This window comes from Monomorium pharaonis, chromosome 1, assembly GCF_013373865.1.
Source record: "Monomorium pharaonis isolate MP-MQ-018 chromosome 1, ASM1337386v2, whole genome shotgun sequence".
Lineage (NCBI taxonomy): Eukaryota > Metazoa > Arthropoda > Insecta > Hymenoptera > Formicidae > Monomorium > Monomorium pharaonis.
This window is the reverse complement of record NC_050467.1, coordinates 16,144,833-16,166,338: the sequence shown is the minus strand read 5'-3', so window position 1 is coordinate 16,166,338 and position 21,506 is coordinate 16,144,833. Positions and strand designations below refer to the sequence as shown.

At 29.0% G+C, this 21,506-nt stretch overlaps 2 protein-coding genes across 5 annotated transcripts in view; one reads left to right on the top strand and one right to left on the bottom strand.

Moving 5' to 3' along the window:
* LOC105836408 overlaps positions 1 to 21,506 on the top strand; it is a 198,634-nt gene that overhangs the window by 110,551 nt on the left and 66,577 nt on the right. For both annotated transcript variants that reach the window (XM_036292773.1, XM_036292752.1), the window contains one exon: positions 5,982 to 6,078. The gene's annotated coding sequence lies outside the window, so the exon portion shown is untranslated. The remainder of the gene's footprint in view (positions 1 to 5,981; positions 6,079 to 21,506) is intronic.
* LOC105836409 overlaps positions 3,317 to 21,506 on the bottom strand; it is a 34,086-nt gene continuing 15,896 nt past the window's right edge. For 2 of the 3 annotated variants that reach the window (XM_036292873.1, XM_036292935.1), the window contains 2 exons: positions 19,511 to 19,584; positions 3,317 to 8,437 (listed from right to left, as the gene is read on the bottom strand). In XM_036292873.1, the coding sequence (XP_036148766.1) occupies positions 6,746 to 8,437; positions 19,511 to 19,584 (1,766 nt within the window). In that variant the 3' untranslated portion in view covers positions 3,317 to 6,745. Of the gene's footprint in view, positions 8,438 to 19,510; positions 19,655 to 21,506 lie in introns of those variants that run through there. The other variant, XM_036292832.1, reaches the window with a different exon arrangement.

The window sequence follows — 21,506 nt, the reverse complement described above, 5'->3', positions numbered from 1 at the left end:
TAGCAAAGCTATTTTATAATTTGCGTAACGTTATTGAATATTATTTCAATCTCGTAATGCGATGTTTTTTATCAGCCGTTGTATCACGTGTAGTTTTCAATACTCAATTAAACACTAATTAATACCGCATTGTTATGAATATTTCTCTTCAATATTATACAATAACGATATTACACTCTTAGAATATGCTTATAGATAAATCTATTAAAATAATTCTTATACTTATAAAAAACAATATCTTAAATGCGTATGTACAAACTTGGGTTCTCTTGTGTGTCCGACTTCGTATTTTCATCTATTTGATGTGGTTTAACAAAACCTCTATTTTCATAAACCTATTTTTAAATTTCTAAAACAAATATCATTCAGTGAATCATTTATTAAAATAAAAAAATTACTTGTGTTAAAAAATTTATTTGTATACTCTTATAACTAAATATTTATTAACAAATTAATATATCTGGCGATTAAAAGAAATAATTTTAAATTGAAGAAAATATTTGCTTGACAAAATAAATTTTATAATTAGAATTAAAAAACAAATATTAAATATAAAGAAAGATTTAGTTTGTTTTGAAGTTTTTTGTAAAATAAAAAAACAATGTCTACAAAATTCAATAAAAATTTGTTATTAAAATTAAAAACACTACTTATTAATTTAAAAAATTAAATTTGAAAAATGTATTTAAAACATTTAAATATTTTTTAGATTAACATAATATTTTAATATAAAATATTCAAATAAGAATATTTAGATCAATCATAAAAAACAGTTATTTCTGTTATTATGATATAGTACTGTTAAAATATTATTTCTTTTATTTTAAATTTTGGGGTCTATTTTTAAAACATTATTTCATAAAAACAAAATTGAGAAAACTTAAACATGTCTTTTTATTCTATTGTGAATGGTTTTTTAATTACAAAAAATAAACTTTGCCACATTTATCTGTTGATAATGCCATATATTGCTTGTTTGATCTCATGTATTACAAGATATTTGATTGCTTGATTAAAAAAACTTTTTATTTATAACAAAAAACTATACTTTCTCTTTTACCATAAATTAATTATTTATACTTACAAAATAATTTATTTAGATGTGCTTGCTTATTTTAAAACAAATTTTTATTTAACTATAATTTTCGTACCTTTATATATTTATTTATATATTGTTCATATTATATATATTATATAATTTTAAATCTTTTTATATTACATTTTAAATTAAAGATTTGTATTTCTTAATAAAAAAATTAAAAAAATTTTTTAAATTACTTTCTATATTTAAAAAACATATTTTTTTACTGGATAAATATCTTTATTACGTTTTTAAATTTATAATAAATATTTATTATAATTAATCTTTTACTTAAGAGAGAAATACATTTAAAGAATACATTTTTTTGTTTTAACAAATATTTTTTAAATCTACTTTATTAAAAAGAAGAATAAAATGCATAATTTAAATACTTTTGATAGTTTAAAAAACTTTTATGAATAGAAATTGATCACAGACACAAATGCCCATGTTTGTATTATATGGACTAATAAATAAAATTTTTTAAAATAATTTTTATTAATTATTGTAAAAAGAAGAAATATTGGACAAATTTCTTGTAAGACAGATACAATATAGGTATTAATGTATATAATATGTTACACCTGTATTGTACTTTCCATAGAGTTAGAATATATACATTATACAATAAGTTACAAAACAAATATTACTTAAAAAGCATTTATTAAAAGCGTTTACAAGTATAAATAATTATGAGAACAGTTCATACTGTTGACAAGCAGATTTTTATAGAAATGTTGATGGCTAATAATAAAAATCGTGGATGTATCTTAAAGAAAATAATTTTAAAGGAACAATATCGGAAATATTCATAATTATTGTATTAGTAGTATGTTTTTAAGATTAATGTGTATTTTGTCGAATAAATGGTAAAAAATGAAACATACAGCTCTCGTGCATCAAATTATTTTTTAAAGATTTTGATGCACTCGGGATTCTACAAAAATACACTAAATTACGAAGCCTTGTCCATGATCCAAATAAGTTTTGTTTAGATTATTAACACAGGTATCATTATATTGTTTATAAATCTTTAAAATACTGAGTCGTATTCGGTCTCACGACATCTTCGTCGTAGAGATCGTTAATGATTTGCTCTAAGGAGGCTAAAAGTAATATCTATCGGATGTGGCAAATATGTATAAAATATGTTAACAATGTTTTGGGGAAAGCTGATATAAAGAAAATGAATATTCAACTCTCGTGGTATCCATTCCTTCATTTTCTAAAGCTTCCATAACCTATGGGTTCATATGCAAAACTTGGAGGAGGGTTTAATTTTTTCATTTATATTCCACGTATTGATAGATATTGTTGCAAAGTGTAGTATTAAGCTACGGCCACGAATATGATTTTATTATAATCGAATTTTTTATACCTGATATACGTAAGTAAATACATTAGAAATGTCCATATCGGAATGTATCACGCAAAAAACTTTTCCAAAGATATTTACGACATGGACATATTTTTAACCATATTTATGATATAAATTCCGTTTCTTTTCTTTTACGAAACAAGCCTGTCTGAACGGATTTTAATAACGGGCAAGCGATAAAGTTTTATTTCTTTACTCGTCCCAAGAAGTTGCAAGTTGCCAAGTATATATTACTTAAAATTAGATCTTAAGTTATTTGTACGTGTATACACATGTAAAAATTTGTCATACGCTTAGATTGAATATTTTAATTTAAGCGCAGTGTGTATGTATATGATCACAGCGCTGAGAACTAGATGAAACGTGGCATCGCTTAACAACAAATGAAAAATGTTCAAATAAAAGTAAGGCAATATAATGCAACTATTTAGTTAAAAGATTATGTGTTTTTATGTAATATATATATATATATATATATATATATATATATATATAACTATTGGCAATAAATATATTTACAAAACCTTTAATATACAATTTATTCCCAATTATAACTTATTTTATAAAAAAATACATTAACTGTTTTGATTAAAATAAAAAAAACGGAGATTTATATAATAATAATTAAATGGCCGAAGAAAATACGCAATTTTTAGGACATTTTACGTATTTTAATACTTAATACTAAATCGATCACGCTACAAATATAAACTAATGACTGCACATATGATTTTGTAAATAACTTATTAAATTGTTTAATTCCCTTTAGTTAACTTTTCACATTGTTAACAAATTTTCTTAATAATATTGTACTGATTATAGTAATAAAAGTGTGATACAAATAATAAAAAGCTTAATGTCAGAGGGTTTATCATTCATATTTTTTTAGCGCTACATTATTCATACAGAACACATTAACACAAAACAAGAATAAAACAAAGTAATCATTTAATATCGATTTAATAATCGATTTAATAATCAGATTGCGTAATTTATGATTTTCTGGTTTTTTATAGTATAATATCAGTACAATATTTTGGCACTTCAGATTTTCGCAACTTAAGAAAAAAAAAATCAAAGTAAACTTTAATTAAAGTAATTAAATACTTCTATATAATTGAAAACTTACCCTTATCATTTTAGTAATAATATATTTATCAATGTCATTATCATTAATTAGCTCTCAAATGTAAAATAGAATAATACTTAGTATTTTGTTATTTTATTTGTATATCTTTCATATAGAATTTTATATAAAAGTCTACCTACACACACACACATACATACACACACAGGGGAGACCGGGGCTCGTTGGCATAGAAGGTAAGTTGCATTATATTCCGTTTATGTATTTATGGCAAAAGAAATTTTAGGAAAATTATTTCAAAATAACTATTTTATAATAGGTATTATTTTTTAAGTTTTATTTAATTAAACAAATATTAAAATAAAAAAAGAGAAAAATATTATTCAAGAGAAGCAAAGTAGATTTTTGAAAGTTTTAAAATTTTGTATTAATTATACACTTTAGCTTGAGAGAATAAATCCAAGTATCGTATTATTAATTAAAAGAAAGATTTTTGTTATTGTTACAGTACGTTACTTTAAATAATAACACTAATTTTCAATTTAAAAAATGATTTTAATTAAATGCATGTAGAGAGTGGCATGTTGGGTTTTATGAGATATGTTGGCTCACATTATAGATTAAATGGTAGTAATTACTACTTGCAAAGTGATTAGATATTGCGTGAGAAGTCCAAGAAATAACGATATACATGACATATACATATAGAATAAAAAAAAAGAAACATATTAAAGCAGAAAATTGTAAGTAAATAATCTTAGATGTATAATGTGAGATTGGATGCTTAAACATTAAAATTATTCAATGTATATATATAATAACTTTAAATCTAACTATTTTAATTATCAATTAATAAAACTACATTCACTAATTCATATATATAATTTGAAGAAATATATATGCAAAACAGAATGTGTATGAATTTATGATTATGTAATGTTTTTTTGATGATTACATTACAACAGTCAAGGTTAAATTTAAGGTTATATTGTTAATTACATATGCATTTAAAGCATTGTTTATTATACAAATAAATAATGTATTGTCCACTATAATCGAGACTGTATCTTGGTGCCTGATACTATATTATCACAAATACACTTTCAATTATATAAACTGTGTGTCGAACGCAGGTTTTGAAACACAATTGTGTATTGATTGTGATCGGTGCATAGTTTATAAAATTAAAAACATATTTGAGATGTATTGTATGTACATATAAAATAATATTTAGAATAGAGATCTAACTTCGGTCGTAGTAAGCGCTTCTTCACTTATTTGTGAAATTACACTTAAGCAATCAAATTTAAATTATTGTTGGTCATTGTGGTTTTCGTTTGTACCAATTCTGTGAAAAAATTTAATTCGTAAATTTAAATTAGATATTTATTTTTTATGATATGTTGTGCAATAATTACTTATGTGATAAGTTTAAGAATGAGCGAAGAAATACGTATTGTAAAGCAGTGATCAATTTTTAATAAAAATATTTAAGCTTTATAATAAATAATGTTTAAAATAATGTTTAATCTTTGCATTTAATGTACAAATTAATTGACATAACACTTTATATTAAATATTTCTGTATTGAAGCAGGCTACATGTAAAAAGAAGTTTATATTTTTTCTTTGCAACAGTTATTCAATCATTATAAAATAATTTAAAAAAATGCAATTTTTTTCAAAAAATGCATATTTGTGATTAATTTTTTTATTTTTATTACTACTTTATAAATTTAACATGGAGTATGATATATATCCAACTTATGCTATGGTACACTGGAACCCCGCGTCAGCAGACTGTTCGGGGCTTTGGTCCACTAACGCGGGGTTATCTCCTATTGCTTGGTTTCACTCCCACTCCGTGAAATACGCGACTGCATTGCTCATTGCTATCCCCCACACACGCTACTCATGTGAGCCGAGTGCATATGGAGGGGATAGTTTCCGCTAACGCGGAGTACGCTAACGCGGGGTTTCAGTGTATATGTTAATTTATCCTAATATCGAAACAAGTTGGCTACAATTCAAGTCGTTCGTACTTTATTTATTACAAAAAAAATTATGCAATATATAAAATTGTTTCTGGTACAAAAATGTGGCGGAAAGTTTCCTTTATCACATTAGTACAGTTTAATTAATATAATTAGTTGTTTAAAGAGTCAAATAACGAAATTATGAAAACGGTGCCAACGACTCTCGGTTTTCCTTACACACACACACACACACACACACACACACACACACACACACACACACACACACACACACACACACACACACACACACACACACACACACATATGCACACACTTTTAGAAAATTTAGATAGATAAATAATAAATATAAATAATAATAATATTATTATCATACACAATGAAACAATCATTATTGCTTAACATTGCTATATTCTAAACCATTTTTACGAAATTTCAGCTTTATTATTACCTATACGCACATTGAGCAACCATTGTTATACAAAAGTCCCAAATACCAAGAGAAAAAAAAACAGAGGAAAAGATTAAATACAAAGGTAAGCAATAAACAAAAATAGGTTTGATTATCTGTGACTAAATTTTTGGCATATCGCCTGTTTTTGCCTAAAAAAGACCTGAGCTTCATTAAGTTTCATTATGACGAAGCACAGCTCTATGGAAACCATAATACGCAGTTAATGACACGAGTAGTAAAACTTTTTACTAGGAGTTATCGTAAGATAAGCTCTCTGGTATTACCACGTTAGAAAAACGTAGCTTTATATAGAGTTGTGCTTGCGACACTTGATAGCCTCTACGAAACCTGAAGATTCGTAATTTCGAAGACCAGTTTACATAAAATTTTCCTGGTTTTTAAAAAAATATTTTGTCGTGTATGCTCAATTCGTTCGAAAAGCTGGATATACATAAATATACATACAAAAAATATTGTCAATTAATGACCAAAAGTATTTGGAATAATATAGACGACTTCCACTGTTAATTTATGATTTTAGCAAAATATTCGTAATCAAAACTAATTCTTTTTCTTTACATGACCGCATTCGCAATACGGAAGTACTAACTTTCAATGACGTTGCAACCATATTGCAAAAAATCATGTAAACCGATTTCAAAGAAAAGGACATGAAATTTAACGGTTCCACTTCTAGTACAAGATATCGGGGATCATCCGTATCAAAACTTGGACATATACACAGATATCTATGAGTAGAAGCATGTTCTTGAAGGCTTTTTCGTCGCGCCATTCTGTTCAACATTACAAAACACCATGGATTTTTTGGCTTTTGCCGAGAAGGGTCTGAGACGCATAAAAAGATAAGCGGATAACACACAAGAGGAAAGTAAAACGGCGAGTAATACGATAAGAGTAATCGCGAATCCAGGAGTGGTCATACATATCATGGTCGAATTGTCTAAGTTCTCGTGTCGTTGCGGGAATACCATTGTTGGTCCATTCAGCTCACTGATGTTGCTGTCGTCAATAGAGAAGGTCAAATCACCAGTCGAGACAACTCGGATAATTCGATTCACACCTACAGCCTTTTGCGGGTTGTGTACAATCTCTCGGGATTTCCTTCTTCTTTCGTCTCGGGGTCGTCCAGCCGCTGCTTGTAAATAGGCTTCCAGTGGCAATGGGATCGGAGGTGGAAGACCATATCCGATATCAGGATGTCCATTTGTCGCAGAATGATGATGATTTTCTAGAAGAGCTTGATTTTCCAAAAGCGGTGATAATTCTGAACACTGTTCCGGACATTGATATCGACATATTTGTATGGTACACTGAAAATGAACCTCCATAGAATCTGGAAATTTAAACGCCTGAAAATGGGCATATGACAGCACTGATGCCGAAGCACCGAAATTTTTTATTTTCGTAAATCTAGACATTAATTTTGGTCGTGTTATGCAGCCTCGCTGGTCTACTAGTTGTATCGGTGCACGTTTACCATCGTGAGCCATGCAGTTTCTCACAAGCATGTCAAATTTGGAATCATCATCCTTGATCGCGAGTACCATCGTCATGGTCTGGCCGATCTTGACCAGTCCCGAAACCTCAGAAGCCCATGGTCCTTTACCAACTTGTATTTGCATCCAGCATCCGACGTTATCACCGGCAAAATCTGCGCGGACTACGTCCAGCATATCTACAGGAAACGGACGGAAAGTGACTGATTTTTCATATAGATCGTGCCAAGTGCAGCGCAGTTTACGCGCTTGATCCCAAACCTCTTGCACTTGAGGATCGTACTGTATCACTATGATATTTTCGAAGAAAGTCCCGGACCCGGATTCAGCACCGTAGCCGTACAATCCATTCTCTGTATTGCCTGCTGTACCGCACGCATGTATGCTGATTTCAAAATTGACGGAGGTGCGTCCAAGTCCCGCAGGTAAATGTATGCAATTAATGTTGCTAAAGTGGCCTTTACTGAAGACTATACCGTAAAACGGCTTATCAAAACCCAGATAAACCTTCATTAGACTCTTCTCACATTTCACATCCAGTGACACTATCTTTGGCATATCAGGCGTCGACGCTGGCCAAGGTTCGACGCCAACCGCGGTGCTAACACCATCAGTATAGATCTTATCCATGGCTTCCGATTGCGCTTTAGATTGCGGCAATGGCGGTGGTGGGCCATGATAGGCGACGTTATGATGCGGACGCGGTAAACTTATTGCACCTCGACTCGGTGGTAGCAAAGGATGACCCCGAAGGCCACTTGACTTATAGTGATTTCCTCCCGCGTCCTTATCCGCTATAGAATCTAACGCCAATTGATCGGAATTGATTAATTCATTATCCTGGCGATTCAAAGCCGAATTCTCACTTCGATCATCTTCTCCCGAAATTGCTTCCACAACCTCGACTTCCTCAGCTTGAGTCAGCTGTAAAAATACCAACATATGCGTATTATAACAAATAGAGGTAATTCTTGTTCATTTCCGGCTTTTAAAGGGTCAGACCTGTGTGAGATGCTGAAAAATAGATAATATTTGGTGTAGATTGTCGAAGAAAATAAAAAAAGACTTGTGTTTCAGGATTTTATTTAAGCATACGATAAAGATATAAAATATGCAAAATAAAAGAATTAATAATATTTTTAGTACCATTTGTTAAAATGTTATAAAAAGTTTTTTTTTTAATGGTATCGATAATTTTGTCATATAGGATTATCTGAAACAAAAAAAAACGTTATTAAAGTGTATTGTATTCTCTAAGCAATGACCAATGACTTTTACAATATTATTGTTAGCTTGCAAAATATTAACAAATTAATTAACAATTTTAGTGCCAAAGCTTAAACCAAAAATTCAAATTTTTTCAGTTAAATTTCAACAAACTTTGAAAAGCTCGATGATACAGAATACAATATACTGTAGTAATGTCTTCTTTCGTTTTAAGTGATCCAATATGGCGGACAATTATTGACAAATAACCAATGGCCGGTGTAAAAAATAAACTTTTATAATGTTTTAATAAAAATAAAACTATTATTTTTCTTTTTATTTTGCATATTTTATACCTTTATTTCTCATTTAAACATACTTAAATAAAGTGTTAAGTTACAAGTCTATAATAGTTTTTGTATTTCTTTAGCATTTTACGTTTAAAAATTATCTATTTTTTTCGGCCAATTACACCAGTCTAATCCGTTAAAAGAATAATCTCTGAAGAATAAGATTATATATAAAAGAATAAAAAATTCGATCTAAATCTGTATTATAAACAATAAAATTATTGCGGTACAGGCATTTATAAAAGTCTGGCAAAATTAATGATGTATTTATAATATTACAATAAAGAATCTTTGTTTCTTTTCGAATTATTTATGTCATTCTCAATCCAACGTATCCGCTATTATCATACCGAGATCTCATTCGAAAATCTTTCTTTTTATTTTTAGCATTGATCTCTCTGAACGTACGTACGAATGTCGTTTCAGATAATAATTTTTACATATTTATCGGGAAAAAAACGGCCGTACAACGGTATTCGTTTCTCACACTCAATGAAAAATCAAAGTATGTCAAGCTTGACAGAATTGCGCTGTGCTGAGAAATGCGATACGAGCTCGATCGTTCGATTATCCGATCGGACAAATAGAGCGATCGTCGAAAGAGTTATTTCCGGTAGCGCGACAGCCGAGGACAACACGCAGCGCGGAGGAGCGACGCGACGATGAGTCGCTGACGGTGACCAACCTGTTCAGAGTATTCAACGAATGTAGAGTTAGATTATAGTTGTGAGAAGGGGATTGCGAGGTAGGGAGCCCGCGACGCAATAGGAGCATTGGTCGATGTTTGTATAGGACTGTACGTTATAGTGGTTGATTGCGTCACGCGCGACCTTAGGGCATAACGGACACCACCCGTATCTTTAATCGTGGGTCAATCGGCCAGTTCCGCGCACATGTTCGGCGGCTCTTTCTTGCCCCCTACCGCCCGTCTATTTATTCATTCTGTCATGGATTTTCAATGTTCGCGTCCCATAATTCGTTGAAAGTCTACTGAGTCTACGCGTGCGAGTTTTGCGCAAGAAAATGCGACAATTGCTGGTTCATCTTGATTGGCATCGTGCCATGTGTTGTATCAGACATATTTCCAACAACAATTGATGCTATTCCACTTTGCTCCGTATTTAATTGCATTGAAGCTTGACGCTAATCATTTTCTGTCAAAATTACGCAGAAAAAGTAATCATGGTTGAATTAACAGAATAGAATTTAATTAAACAGATTTTGAGAAAAATAAATAGAATTTCTAATTGTTACAATGAAATATCTCAGTACGTAATCAAAATAGTTAAATATGATAAATATGAGGATTAAATTTAACATTTTCTGGTTGTTCTTTCTGCTATAAAACTCTTTGTAGCAGTACGCAGCATCACGCTCAGATGCACGTACACATAAATTTGGAACTAATTTAATTCAGTGATACTCTGATGATATACAGTTCCAGTATTTCTATTCTATGTAGCTCCGAATTCGTACCATTACTGTACAAATAATTATTGTTTTTTGGGTTCTAAACATAATTGAACTTTCTTGCATCGAAAACTAGGTTTGTTTCAATGAAAACTTGATACTATAACTACTCAAGTAATCTTGAAACCGAGAGATTACTAAAAGATTGAGCTCCGGCGCTTTCAAGTTTATACTAGTACTGTCCAATAATGCTTGGAATAGTGGAGAGTCGTCGCTGGGATTTGTCTTAGATTTGGAACTTGTGAGCAAGGTTCTAAATAATGCATTACTTTTTGTAATGCATTACGGTTTCATTAAAAAATATTTTTTCAATAACTAATGCGAAGATCCTTAATTACGCATTACTTTCTTAATAATTAATGAATAGAGAAATAATTATTTATTTAAAAATTAATAAGTAATGCATTATCTTTTAATTTGCATTTTCATTACTCTGCTCGTGAGTTACAAAGCTTTTATGTATTGTGACTTTCCAGGCAGTGAACTACAACGCGTAGAAGCTTGGAACTTACAAGTTCCAAGTCTGAGACAAATCGCACCGCAGCGACGACCCCCCACTATTACTAGTACAAACTTGTTTTCGATGCAAGAAGTTCAACTTTGTTTAGAACCCCAAAAAACATACAATTTTGGACTTTTTTAGTTCCAAATTTTTTCGGCGATGTTTTATTTATCGTAAGAAGAAAATCATAAACAATATAATAAAAGGCGTAGTATTAAGAGATATTTTACTAATATTAGGATTGTTACTTTTAATACTTTTGAATATTTGAAACTTTGAAAGAATTATTTAACTCTACTCTCTAAATTGCAATTAGTGTATTTTCACTGATTTGCAGTGGTAAATTTATTATAACTGTGATAATTAGTGAGTATCCACTGACTCTTAGTAAAGAGTACCTTAGTAATTTTTACATCAGAATTAATGTATAATCATTGAAAGATCGGTGTATTTATTTCTCTAATTGACAAGTTATAAGTATATCATTGAAATCAGTGTATTTTCACTGATTTCAATGATTTTTCACTGATTGTAATTCAGAGAGTAACTGATAATTTAATAAAATAGTAAATATCTTTTGCAAATTTTCAAAATTGAATTCGAAGTCGAAAGTAAATAAGAGTATCTTTACAAGTACAGTTTTTAATTCTATATAAACTTTAATTCTAGAATTTGACTAATTTTATAAAAATTCTGATTTGTTTTTAATTCTATACAGGGTGTCCCAAAACATTCCCTTGTTGTCCCCTGTATAGAATGTGGGTCAACGCTCGTAAAAAGGTAGAAGAGATTGAGATGAGCATAAAAGTCCAATATTGTCTTGGGTTAGGTCCACCAATAATTGAGATATTAACGTATGGAATCTGCAAACAATCTAATTGATTTCTATCGTAACTATGAACAATAAATTAATAAAAGTTTATCATATATTCACGATAGATTTTTTCTTCCGTGTTATGGCTCGAGCGGATTGAACTCTTTTCTCGGCGCACTTTCATTTGCATAATTTGAAAAATTAATACCTCAATTATTGGTGGACCTAATCCAAGACAATATTGGACTTTTATGTTCATCTCGATTCCTTCTACCTTTTTACGAGCATTGACCCACATGTTTTGGGACCCCCTGTATAAAACTTAATTCAAGAATTTGACTAATTTTATATGAATTTTGATTTGTTTCAAATAGACATTTTAATTTAATTTACTAGATTTCCAATTGATAAAATTAAATTTTTTAAGTTCTGGAACCAAAATGCTTGCGACCAAATTTGTTTGATTAATTCAATCAGAATGCAAATAACAAACATTTTTAGGAATTTTAATAAAAATTAAGACTCGCTTATATTCTATCAAACAGTCAAATTGTTATATATATATTTTAGATTAATTCAACTAATTTTTTTTTCGATGTTAAAAATAAATATAACAATAAAAAAAACCAAAAACGTTATATTCTCGTATAAATTTATCACATTTATAATATTATTGCAGAAATATAAAACGTATTACATGAGAGACGAAAAGAGAAATAAATGCACGAAATAATTTCTCAAATGTAATTTTTTACGTGATCCCGGTAGTATTTCTTTAACGGAAAAAGTTAATCAAATTTCAATGCGCGGAGTAAAATAAGATTAATCCATAATTTCGCATAATTTACAGAAACATTGAGGATAAACAGATATTGACACCAAACACACACTTTGTATATATTGTCTAAATTATTCTCTAAAGCAGTGATAAATCTGTGAAATCCGTGAAAATACTGATTCTCACTTATTTTCAATGGTATACTTATAACTTGTTAATCAATGAAATAAATACACTAATCTCTCAGTAATACACTAATGAATATATTAAGGGGATGCTGGACTGCCTCTCAAACTTGATCGAGGTTGATAATGATAGAGTCATTCGTGCACATCATTAATGAAATTTCGTATACATTTCTTTTATAGATTTGGAAATTCTTTTCTAGAATTAAAGTACACATATTAATATCAATCTGTGAATTAAATTTTATATCGAGAACAAAAAAATTTTTTTTTATATTACTCTACTTATCGACTTCTTCCGAATCCGCACTCACACATACATGAAATTTTCATAGACATTTTTCTCTTATACCAAAAGCTTCGTAGTTATTCTGAAAGCACATTATTATTCTTTCCTATAGTGACAACCCTGCATAACATTTATTTTGTACGTAAAGAGTAAAACTTAGTGTTGTGGATGAAAGTTACGAGACGACTGCACAAAAGTATAATTTTTTAATTTTTTCTTGTTTTTTAAAGAAAATTGTATCTAGCAACGTTTGTTATTGTCTATACTTTAATTCTGGAGAAGGATTTACAATTCTATGAAATCAATTAGGAGCCAAGTGAAAAAGAAAATAATTAATGTTCAATCGGTAAAACAGACGACTCCAGCATCTCCTTAATTCTGAAGTGATAGTCGTTAAAAGACAGTGAATACTCACTAATTATTATACATATTTAGTATAAGTATATCACTGCAAATTAGTGATAATACTCTGAAGCAATTTAGAGAGTAGAAAATGATGATTTAATTGTCCTATTCTATCGCCACGTTTTTCTTCATCAAGGTAACAATGTCGCGATTGCGGCGGGCACATACATTAAAAATCACGTCGGACTATAGGAATGCAGGATGAAAAGGGCACACCGAAGATAGTGTGTGACGTGCACACGAAGAAACCGGTCGTTCTGTGCGCACGGGATTTTTGCGTACCACCTTATAAGAGAGCGGGCCGGCGCGACGCACGATGAAACGTTACTCAGGTCCTCGGTAGACAGTGGATGAGCCGGATCAGAGTGTCGTGCCGCTCCGGGCATACCATTTTGAGAGATCGGGTCGGGCGAGTCGCCCTTAGCTCTAGGTCAGAGCATTGAGTAACGGCATTACCCGACCATCGTGGTGCGTACTCATCACGATATCTGGGTTATAATGTAATAATTACGCAGACGTACCGACCTATCCCCTGCATAAAAAAGATCTTGTATCGTGCCATATCGTGTCGTCGTTATACGGTCGTTTTACGGTGATCTCGCACCAGACAAGAACCAATAGTAACCTCATTCATCGTTTTTTCTTTCTCCGAGAACGTTCAATTAACGTTTCGCTTTGTACAACCGTCGTAACAGCAGCACGACGTTACGACGGTCGACGGAACAATATGTATGAGCGCGTTGAAAAGGCATATACATCTAAATGTGTCAAAACAAAATACTAACTATGGAAATTTTTTTTAGAAAAAAGTAAAGAAGTTGTGTATTCATACATTAATTGCGAAGATCATTATTTTTTTCCTATTTGACATTTAAATTGAAAAATAATGTAAAAATAAAAACTGAATTATAAGACTTTTTTAAATGTTCAAAAAATTAACAAAGAATAGCAACAACATAAACGTTAGAACTGGGCAAATTAGGATCTAGTCGTAATTCGTATGCAAAGTTAGTGTAGCTTTCTTGAATTTATTATTATTTTTATACGTTTCGGCCATATGTTTTTGGCCATTCTCAGTGTAAACTTCAATAAAAAGTTGATTAAACATATATACTAAATACTGAATAAGTTACTTATTAGTTAGTAAATATATACTAAATATAAAAAATACTGATGATCCTTAATAAGCTCAATAGAATATAAAGTAAACTTCGCTTCAGTTGAGAGACTGAACGGAAACACACAGAATCATCACCAACAAACTTTAACAAAAAAGTACAAGTTTGAATCCATGTATTAATTACGTTCACCTTTCAATAATCAGAATTTAGTATAAAACGATGGTCAAAATGATAGAATCAACTATAGAAAGCGTTCATGATTGTACTGATAACGTTAAATCGTTATCGTCTCTGATTATGTCGAGGTTATATGTTAGTCAGACTATAAAGTAAGAGTATGTTATGAATTTATCTTGTTGATCAACGTGTCAACTTTTTGTGTCAAAACCAACATTTTCAGTTGTCGGACTATCGTTGCAGGAATGCGTGCGATTTTTTAATTTTTTGATTTGTCTATTAATACATTTGTTAATGATATCGTCAGAAAAACAATTGCTTTTTAAAATATTTTTCTACTAACGCGATATTTTCATGGTGAAATTTTTGTCAGATAATAAAATTGCTCTGTTAACCCTTTGCGGCACACATTTTTCTATTAATCGGATTTTTATGAAAATTGGTGTAGAAAGATTTTTAGGGTCGCTGATTACGAATCTGTCATCAGATTTCAACGATTCTTTTTCAAAATTGCGGATTTCATATGGCAAGTCATGATTTTGAGTATTTTTTATCGGTTTTTTTATGGAAATAGGTATACAGGGATTTTTCAAAATACTGATTACAAATTCACCATCAGATTTCAACGATTTTTCTTCAAAATGGTGAATCCAATATGGCGATTTACGATTTTGAGTATTTTTATAGGTTTTTTATGGAAATTGATATATTGAATTTTTTAGGGTCGGAATGTTGAAAAATTTTGGACTTTCTTACTTTTTTTTTACAAGAACAGATGTACAGAACTAGCTTTTTTAGGTTGATTATGTGTAGATCAGATTTTTGAAATTTAAATATGGAAAATTTCAAATAATGAGTGATAAAAAATGTTTTTTTGAGATTATATATTTTTTCATTTTTTCGACAATGGTACATAGAACATAAAATTTTTTCATAAAAGAAACTGCACTTAGTTTACTTCAGAGACACGAATGTGGACGTGGCGGTCATTGTCTCCATTTTCTTTTTTTTTGTATTTTTGTATTTTACAATTTTTTTTTCCCACAATTTACTTTTTTTATTACAGTTAGCACAGCAAATCAATTTTTATATTCGTAATTAGCATTTTAAAAAATCCCTGTATATTTCCATAAAAAACCGATAAAAAATACTCAAAATCGCCATATTGGATTCGTCATAAAAAAAAATCGTCGAAATCTGATGGTGGATTCGTAATCAGCGTTCTGAAAAATCCCCGTATATCAATTTTTATAAAAAACCAATAAAAAACACTCAAAATCGTAAATCGTCATATTGGATCGCCATTTTGAAAAAGAATCGTCGAAATCTGATAGCGGATTCGTAATCAGCGACCCAAAAAACCTCTGTATACTGATTTTCACAGCTTCATGATTCTTCCTTCTTTCTGACATACATTTTTTGTAAAAAACACACACTTTTTTTCACTTTATTTATTTATATAACAAAATTAACTAATAATAAAGAAAAATTATACCTTACCAAATATTACTAAGACTCTTACTAAAGTAAAATTACAAGAAAAAGTAATAAAATACAGTATTTGGTGTCTGAAAAATTAAAGAAATGACTTCAAGATAGGTGGTCGATATATCGACCACCGTGCCGCAAAGGGTTAACCGAGTTAATTATGGTGTTTGTCTTAGATCGCATTGCATGGTTAGAAAAATAGTTTACATAATGGTTGAAAACGTAAGTTTTTGGTACCAATTTGTTATCAAATTGTTTCCCTTGCGAATAACAATAGCGTCCAGAGAAGCAATTGATCCATTCGTTTCAAGTTCATAATGAATGTATGAATGTGTGAATTTCAATGTAGGATGGTATCAATTTTATTCTCTGGCAATATAGTGATTATATTATCAATATAAAACATTGAGGTGACAAAATTCAATTTTTGCAAGCAACTGGTTTCCAGATCATCAAGTACTAAATCCGCCAAAATGGGAAACAACGGAGATTCCATAGAACTACCATACATCTGCTCATAAAATTGTCCGTCAAAACTAAAGCTCGTAAACTTAAAACTAAATCTACAGCGTGTATGAATTGCGATATTTGTAATTTAGTATAAATTGAGATCTTATTTCATCGCTTTTTTATGGCATTAAATACCAGCTCTTTTGGAATGTTCGTGAACAAAGGTATTACATCTAGTGAGATTAATCTTTGTCCATTATTAATATAAACATTTCTGATAGAATTCACAAAGGATCAGCTATTATTAATGTGAGATCTCGATTTATTAATAGAATTCTGCAAAACATCGTGCAAAAAACATGCAATATTATACAATAGACTTCCAATAGTTGAATTAATGTGCAAAGGGAAACTGTTCTTGTGTATTTTAGGAAATCCGTAACATCTCGGAAGATTTCCGTTAGTACATCTAAGACGCTTGTAATCAATTTCAACATCGATGACGTTATTATTACGCCAAGCTTTTACAAGCTGATTAATTTTCGAATTAAGCTGTTTAATGGGGTCTTTATCTATTTTTTTATAGATCGTCTAGTAAGTCGTACATTTTTATATTCTAATCATTCCTATCCATAATAACAGTGGTTTGTCCGTTATTAGTTCTTGTTACAAAAATGTCCCCATTTGCTTGCAAAAATTTCCTACATTTGGCAAATTGATTAAGAATATGCCTATTCATAAAATAACGTGATTTTTATTATTGAGGAACTTCAGAAAAAAATTAGTCACTGTACCTCCCGTTAGATCAATAGAGTTCGGATGTATTTTGTAACAATTAGTTTCAAAATTTTTTATTATATTAATAACCAACGCAATTTTTTTATCAAATTGATCAATAGGCAACCTAAATTTTTTATCTAAGCTGAGAAATTTAAGAATATTATCGGGAATGTCCTTATTACAAATATTTGTTACTCATTTTTTGTGATTAAAATTGAAAAAATTCTTTATATGTATATTTCTTTGACATATGAGATTGTTAAATTTTTTAATTAAAATTGACTTTTTGGTATGATTAGTACCAAAGTTTGACAAATTAGTCAAGTACAAATTAATCATTTGGTACAAAAACGATTTTTTGTACCAAATAATTAATTTGTACTTGACTAATTTGCCAGGAAGTCGACTTCACTAATTTGTTTATTATTTATAAATATTAAATATAAAAATCTATGTTTACAATATATGAATAAACACTTTTCTCTGGAAATATGGAAAAAAAGTTACTTGTTTTATGTCAACACATTTTCTTAATTTAAAATTAATAAATTTAAATAAATAATTACTTACAAGAATAATTTTTTCTTCCAATAATTAAAATATTATTTTAAAAGCATATAATAAGCATTGTCATTACACACAATTATTTGTTAATTAAAAATTATTTTATTGTAAACTAATAAATATAATTAGTTGAACTTGCAATTTTTAATATTTAAAAATAAACATTTTTATTCAATTTATGTTTTTCATGATATAAATAATAAATTTTAGAAATAATTTATCGATTATCACTATCAAGTACTATCATGTACGTATAATACAATAATTTTTCTTGTTCCAAGTATGTAACTAAGTAATTTTTTATTAAAACCTTTCGGGAACAGTATATGAGGTGGACATTTTTTTCTTAAGTACACGACAATACACAATAAAATAAAAGATGCATACATTATAAAAACCTCCACCGTATTTTAAATTAATTTCTAAAAAATTAGAGGAGTAATACATTAGTTTAACGAACTAACAATGAGTGATGGATTTTCAAAACTTGAGTTCAAACCCAACTCCAATTCCAAATTTTTTTATGTATACGTTATGTATAAATAATCAATATGTTAAGTCCTACATGTTCCTCAATTTAAAAAATGGTGGTTTACATGTTCCTTCCTTTGATTGAAAATTGATTTAATAATTTTATGCAATTATCGTAAAATTGATGCAATTTTTGCCTCGTAACAAATACTCTTTCTAGAATTTGCAATTAATAATTTTGAACTATACTAGTTAGGTGTTGACATACAAATAAATAAATGCCACATTTTTATAAATTGTAATTCGAGCACCAGTGTGAAATGCAGTCATAAACTGAAACTAGAAATAAATATCATAAATTGATATCATCGATTAATGTAATCAAATTAATAATAATGCAACAAGCATCTAAGAAATTTATATAAGAAAAATTAAAAATAATTTATTGCGAAAAACATTACCTGAACCAGCTTTTGCATCCAAAATATTCGTCATTCTATTTTTATTGCAAAAAATGTTATTAATACAATACTTTTTATTTTTGCAAGAAGATGTTTTATTATCTCCAAATTAAAATTACTTCTCATGAGAAATATTTTCTTTGTTTAAAAAATATAAGTATTTTTGGAAGACATATTTTTATTTTAAGAATCAATTTTTTGGTTGTAAAATATCTACTAGTAACAAGAACATTGTGTTTATGAATGAATGGTTTCTACAGGAATTATTTGAATAAATTACTTATGACTTTTTTTGTAATAAATACATTTTTTCTCTGTGTATCTCTTTTTTCAAAAAAATTTAAAGGTAATCTTGTTTTGATTCGTCTAGATGTGTATGCCCCATTAATTTTCTCTGCGTCACTTACTTTCATTACATATTGCGAAGCTCTTAGTTTGACATTTATTTAAAAACACTTTTATTGAATATAAGACAAATTTACTTACCCCCTTCAATAAGAGACAGGCTAGAATATAAATGCATAATTGTGAACCGCGTTGATGAAACATTACTGGTATCACTGAAATAAAAATCAACCACATTAAAATATTTAAATTTGCATTATACGTTTTAAAGAAAATTATCAAAAGTTCTTTTAAAAGCTAATTCTTAAAATTTTATGCAATTATCGTAAAATTGATTATATAAAATTTTCTAATATAAAAATTCTAAGAAAATGCCTCTCTCTCTCTCTCTCTCTCTCTCTCTCTCTCTCAGCTACAATAGTTTTTAACCTTTCGCAAACACACTTTTTCCAACTTTCGCATATACACTGGGCAGTTAATACCCATTTTTAAACAACTGTATCTTTTGAAATATTTATGTTAAAATTAAAAAAAATTCATGTATTAAATGTAATATTTATAGAAAATATTTGCATACTTTTGGTATTAAAATTTAAGAAATTTTATATTTAAAAAAATTATTATACACTTACAAGGGAACCTCGCGAACTCGAAAATTCAGATTTTAATGAAATTTGGCATAAATGTAAAGGGAGTGAATACATGAATTTAGAAATTTTTACACTCAAAATGTAAGAAAATTTAGGTCATATTCAAATCTTTGTATCTTCACGAAAAATGGTCGTGGAAATACAAACCAAAAAGCATTTTAAAACTTAAACTCTCTAGTTTTATAATTTTTTTATTAAAAAATTTGAATTTTGCAACATAATTACTTTTTCTTAAGACAAAACACAAAGAAAAATGTTACAAAATTTGCATCACATTTAAATGTGTCCATAGGCTAAAATAATTTTTTTTACTTAATCTAATAAAAGATTTTTATAAATTGAACCTTTTTCTTCAATTTGCTTTTTTGCAATTTTTTCTCATTTACTTATTTGATAAAAAAAATGTTCTGTTGTTTGAAAAGCACTTTAAAACTGTAAAAATTGCATATTTTCCTTTATTTTAAAGATTTGGCGCTACTTTTGAAGTAATCGTAGGATATTAAAGGTGTTCACGTTTTCTTCAAGTTAAAAATATCCTTAGATTATCCAGGACTTAGAATATTTTTTCCGTATGTCCTAGGACTTGAAATATGCCTCTTTTCTGTGCGGTGGTCGTTGACCGAGGTGTGAGTGATTAAAGGAAAAATCATTGAAAGGAAAAATCATTGAAAGTAAACATTGGAGAAAGTAAGAATTGCATCTTCTTTTATTCCTAAAATATGGCACCACTTTATGATTAATCACCCAGTAAATATTCGATATCCTTTGTATATACATACACTGAAAAAAATGTAATATGTTCAATAAGATATGTAATTGCGAGCTGCCAACTACAGATATACTCAGTACAATAATATATATTACTGTAGTATCAACATTGTACTTGCATTAATAGCAAATATTATCGTAGTGAGTATTTTATATAGTTGGCAGCCCGCAATTACATATGTTATTGGTTATATTACTTTTTTTTGTGTAGAAAATCCATAATGTAAAAAAAATATAATGTACATACTGTGTACATACAAAGAATATACATAAATGTACATATATTTAGGGATATTCATAGATATATGATTAGAATATTATATAGATATATGATTTGTATATTCAAACGAATGACAGCGTAAATATACATAGAACATATCTTATGTATATTCCATGTACTTATATTAAATGTATATACGTACGATATACGCGCCTGATGTAGATACATTTATGAATATACGTAGGATATTGTATGAATCGTACGTAACATTTGTATATGCATTCCAATAAACATTAGAACATTCTATGTATGTTTTATGTATGTACATATATGGATATTTCATATTCTATGTATATACAAAGAATATAAAAAAATATTTTTTTCACTATCATCGCTACGTGGCGTAGCGGTTTTTATCCTTCTCATAAACAAAGTGCACTTTTTAGTGAATAAAAAGAGTTTACCGAGAGCGTAGAAGCAACTAAGATTTTGCCATCGA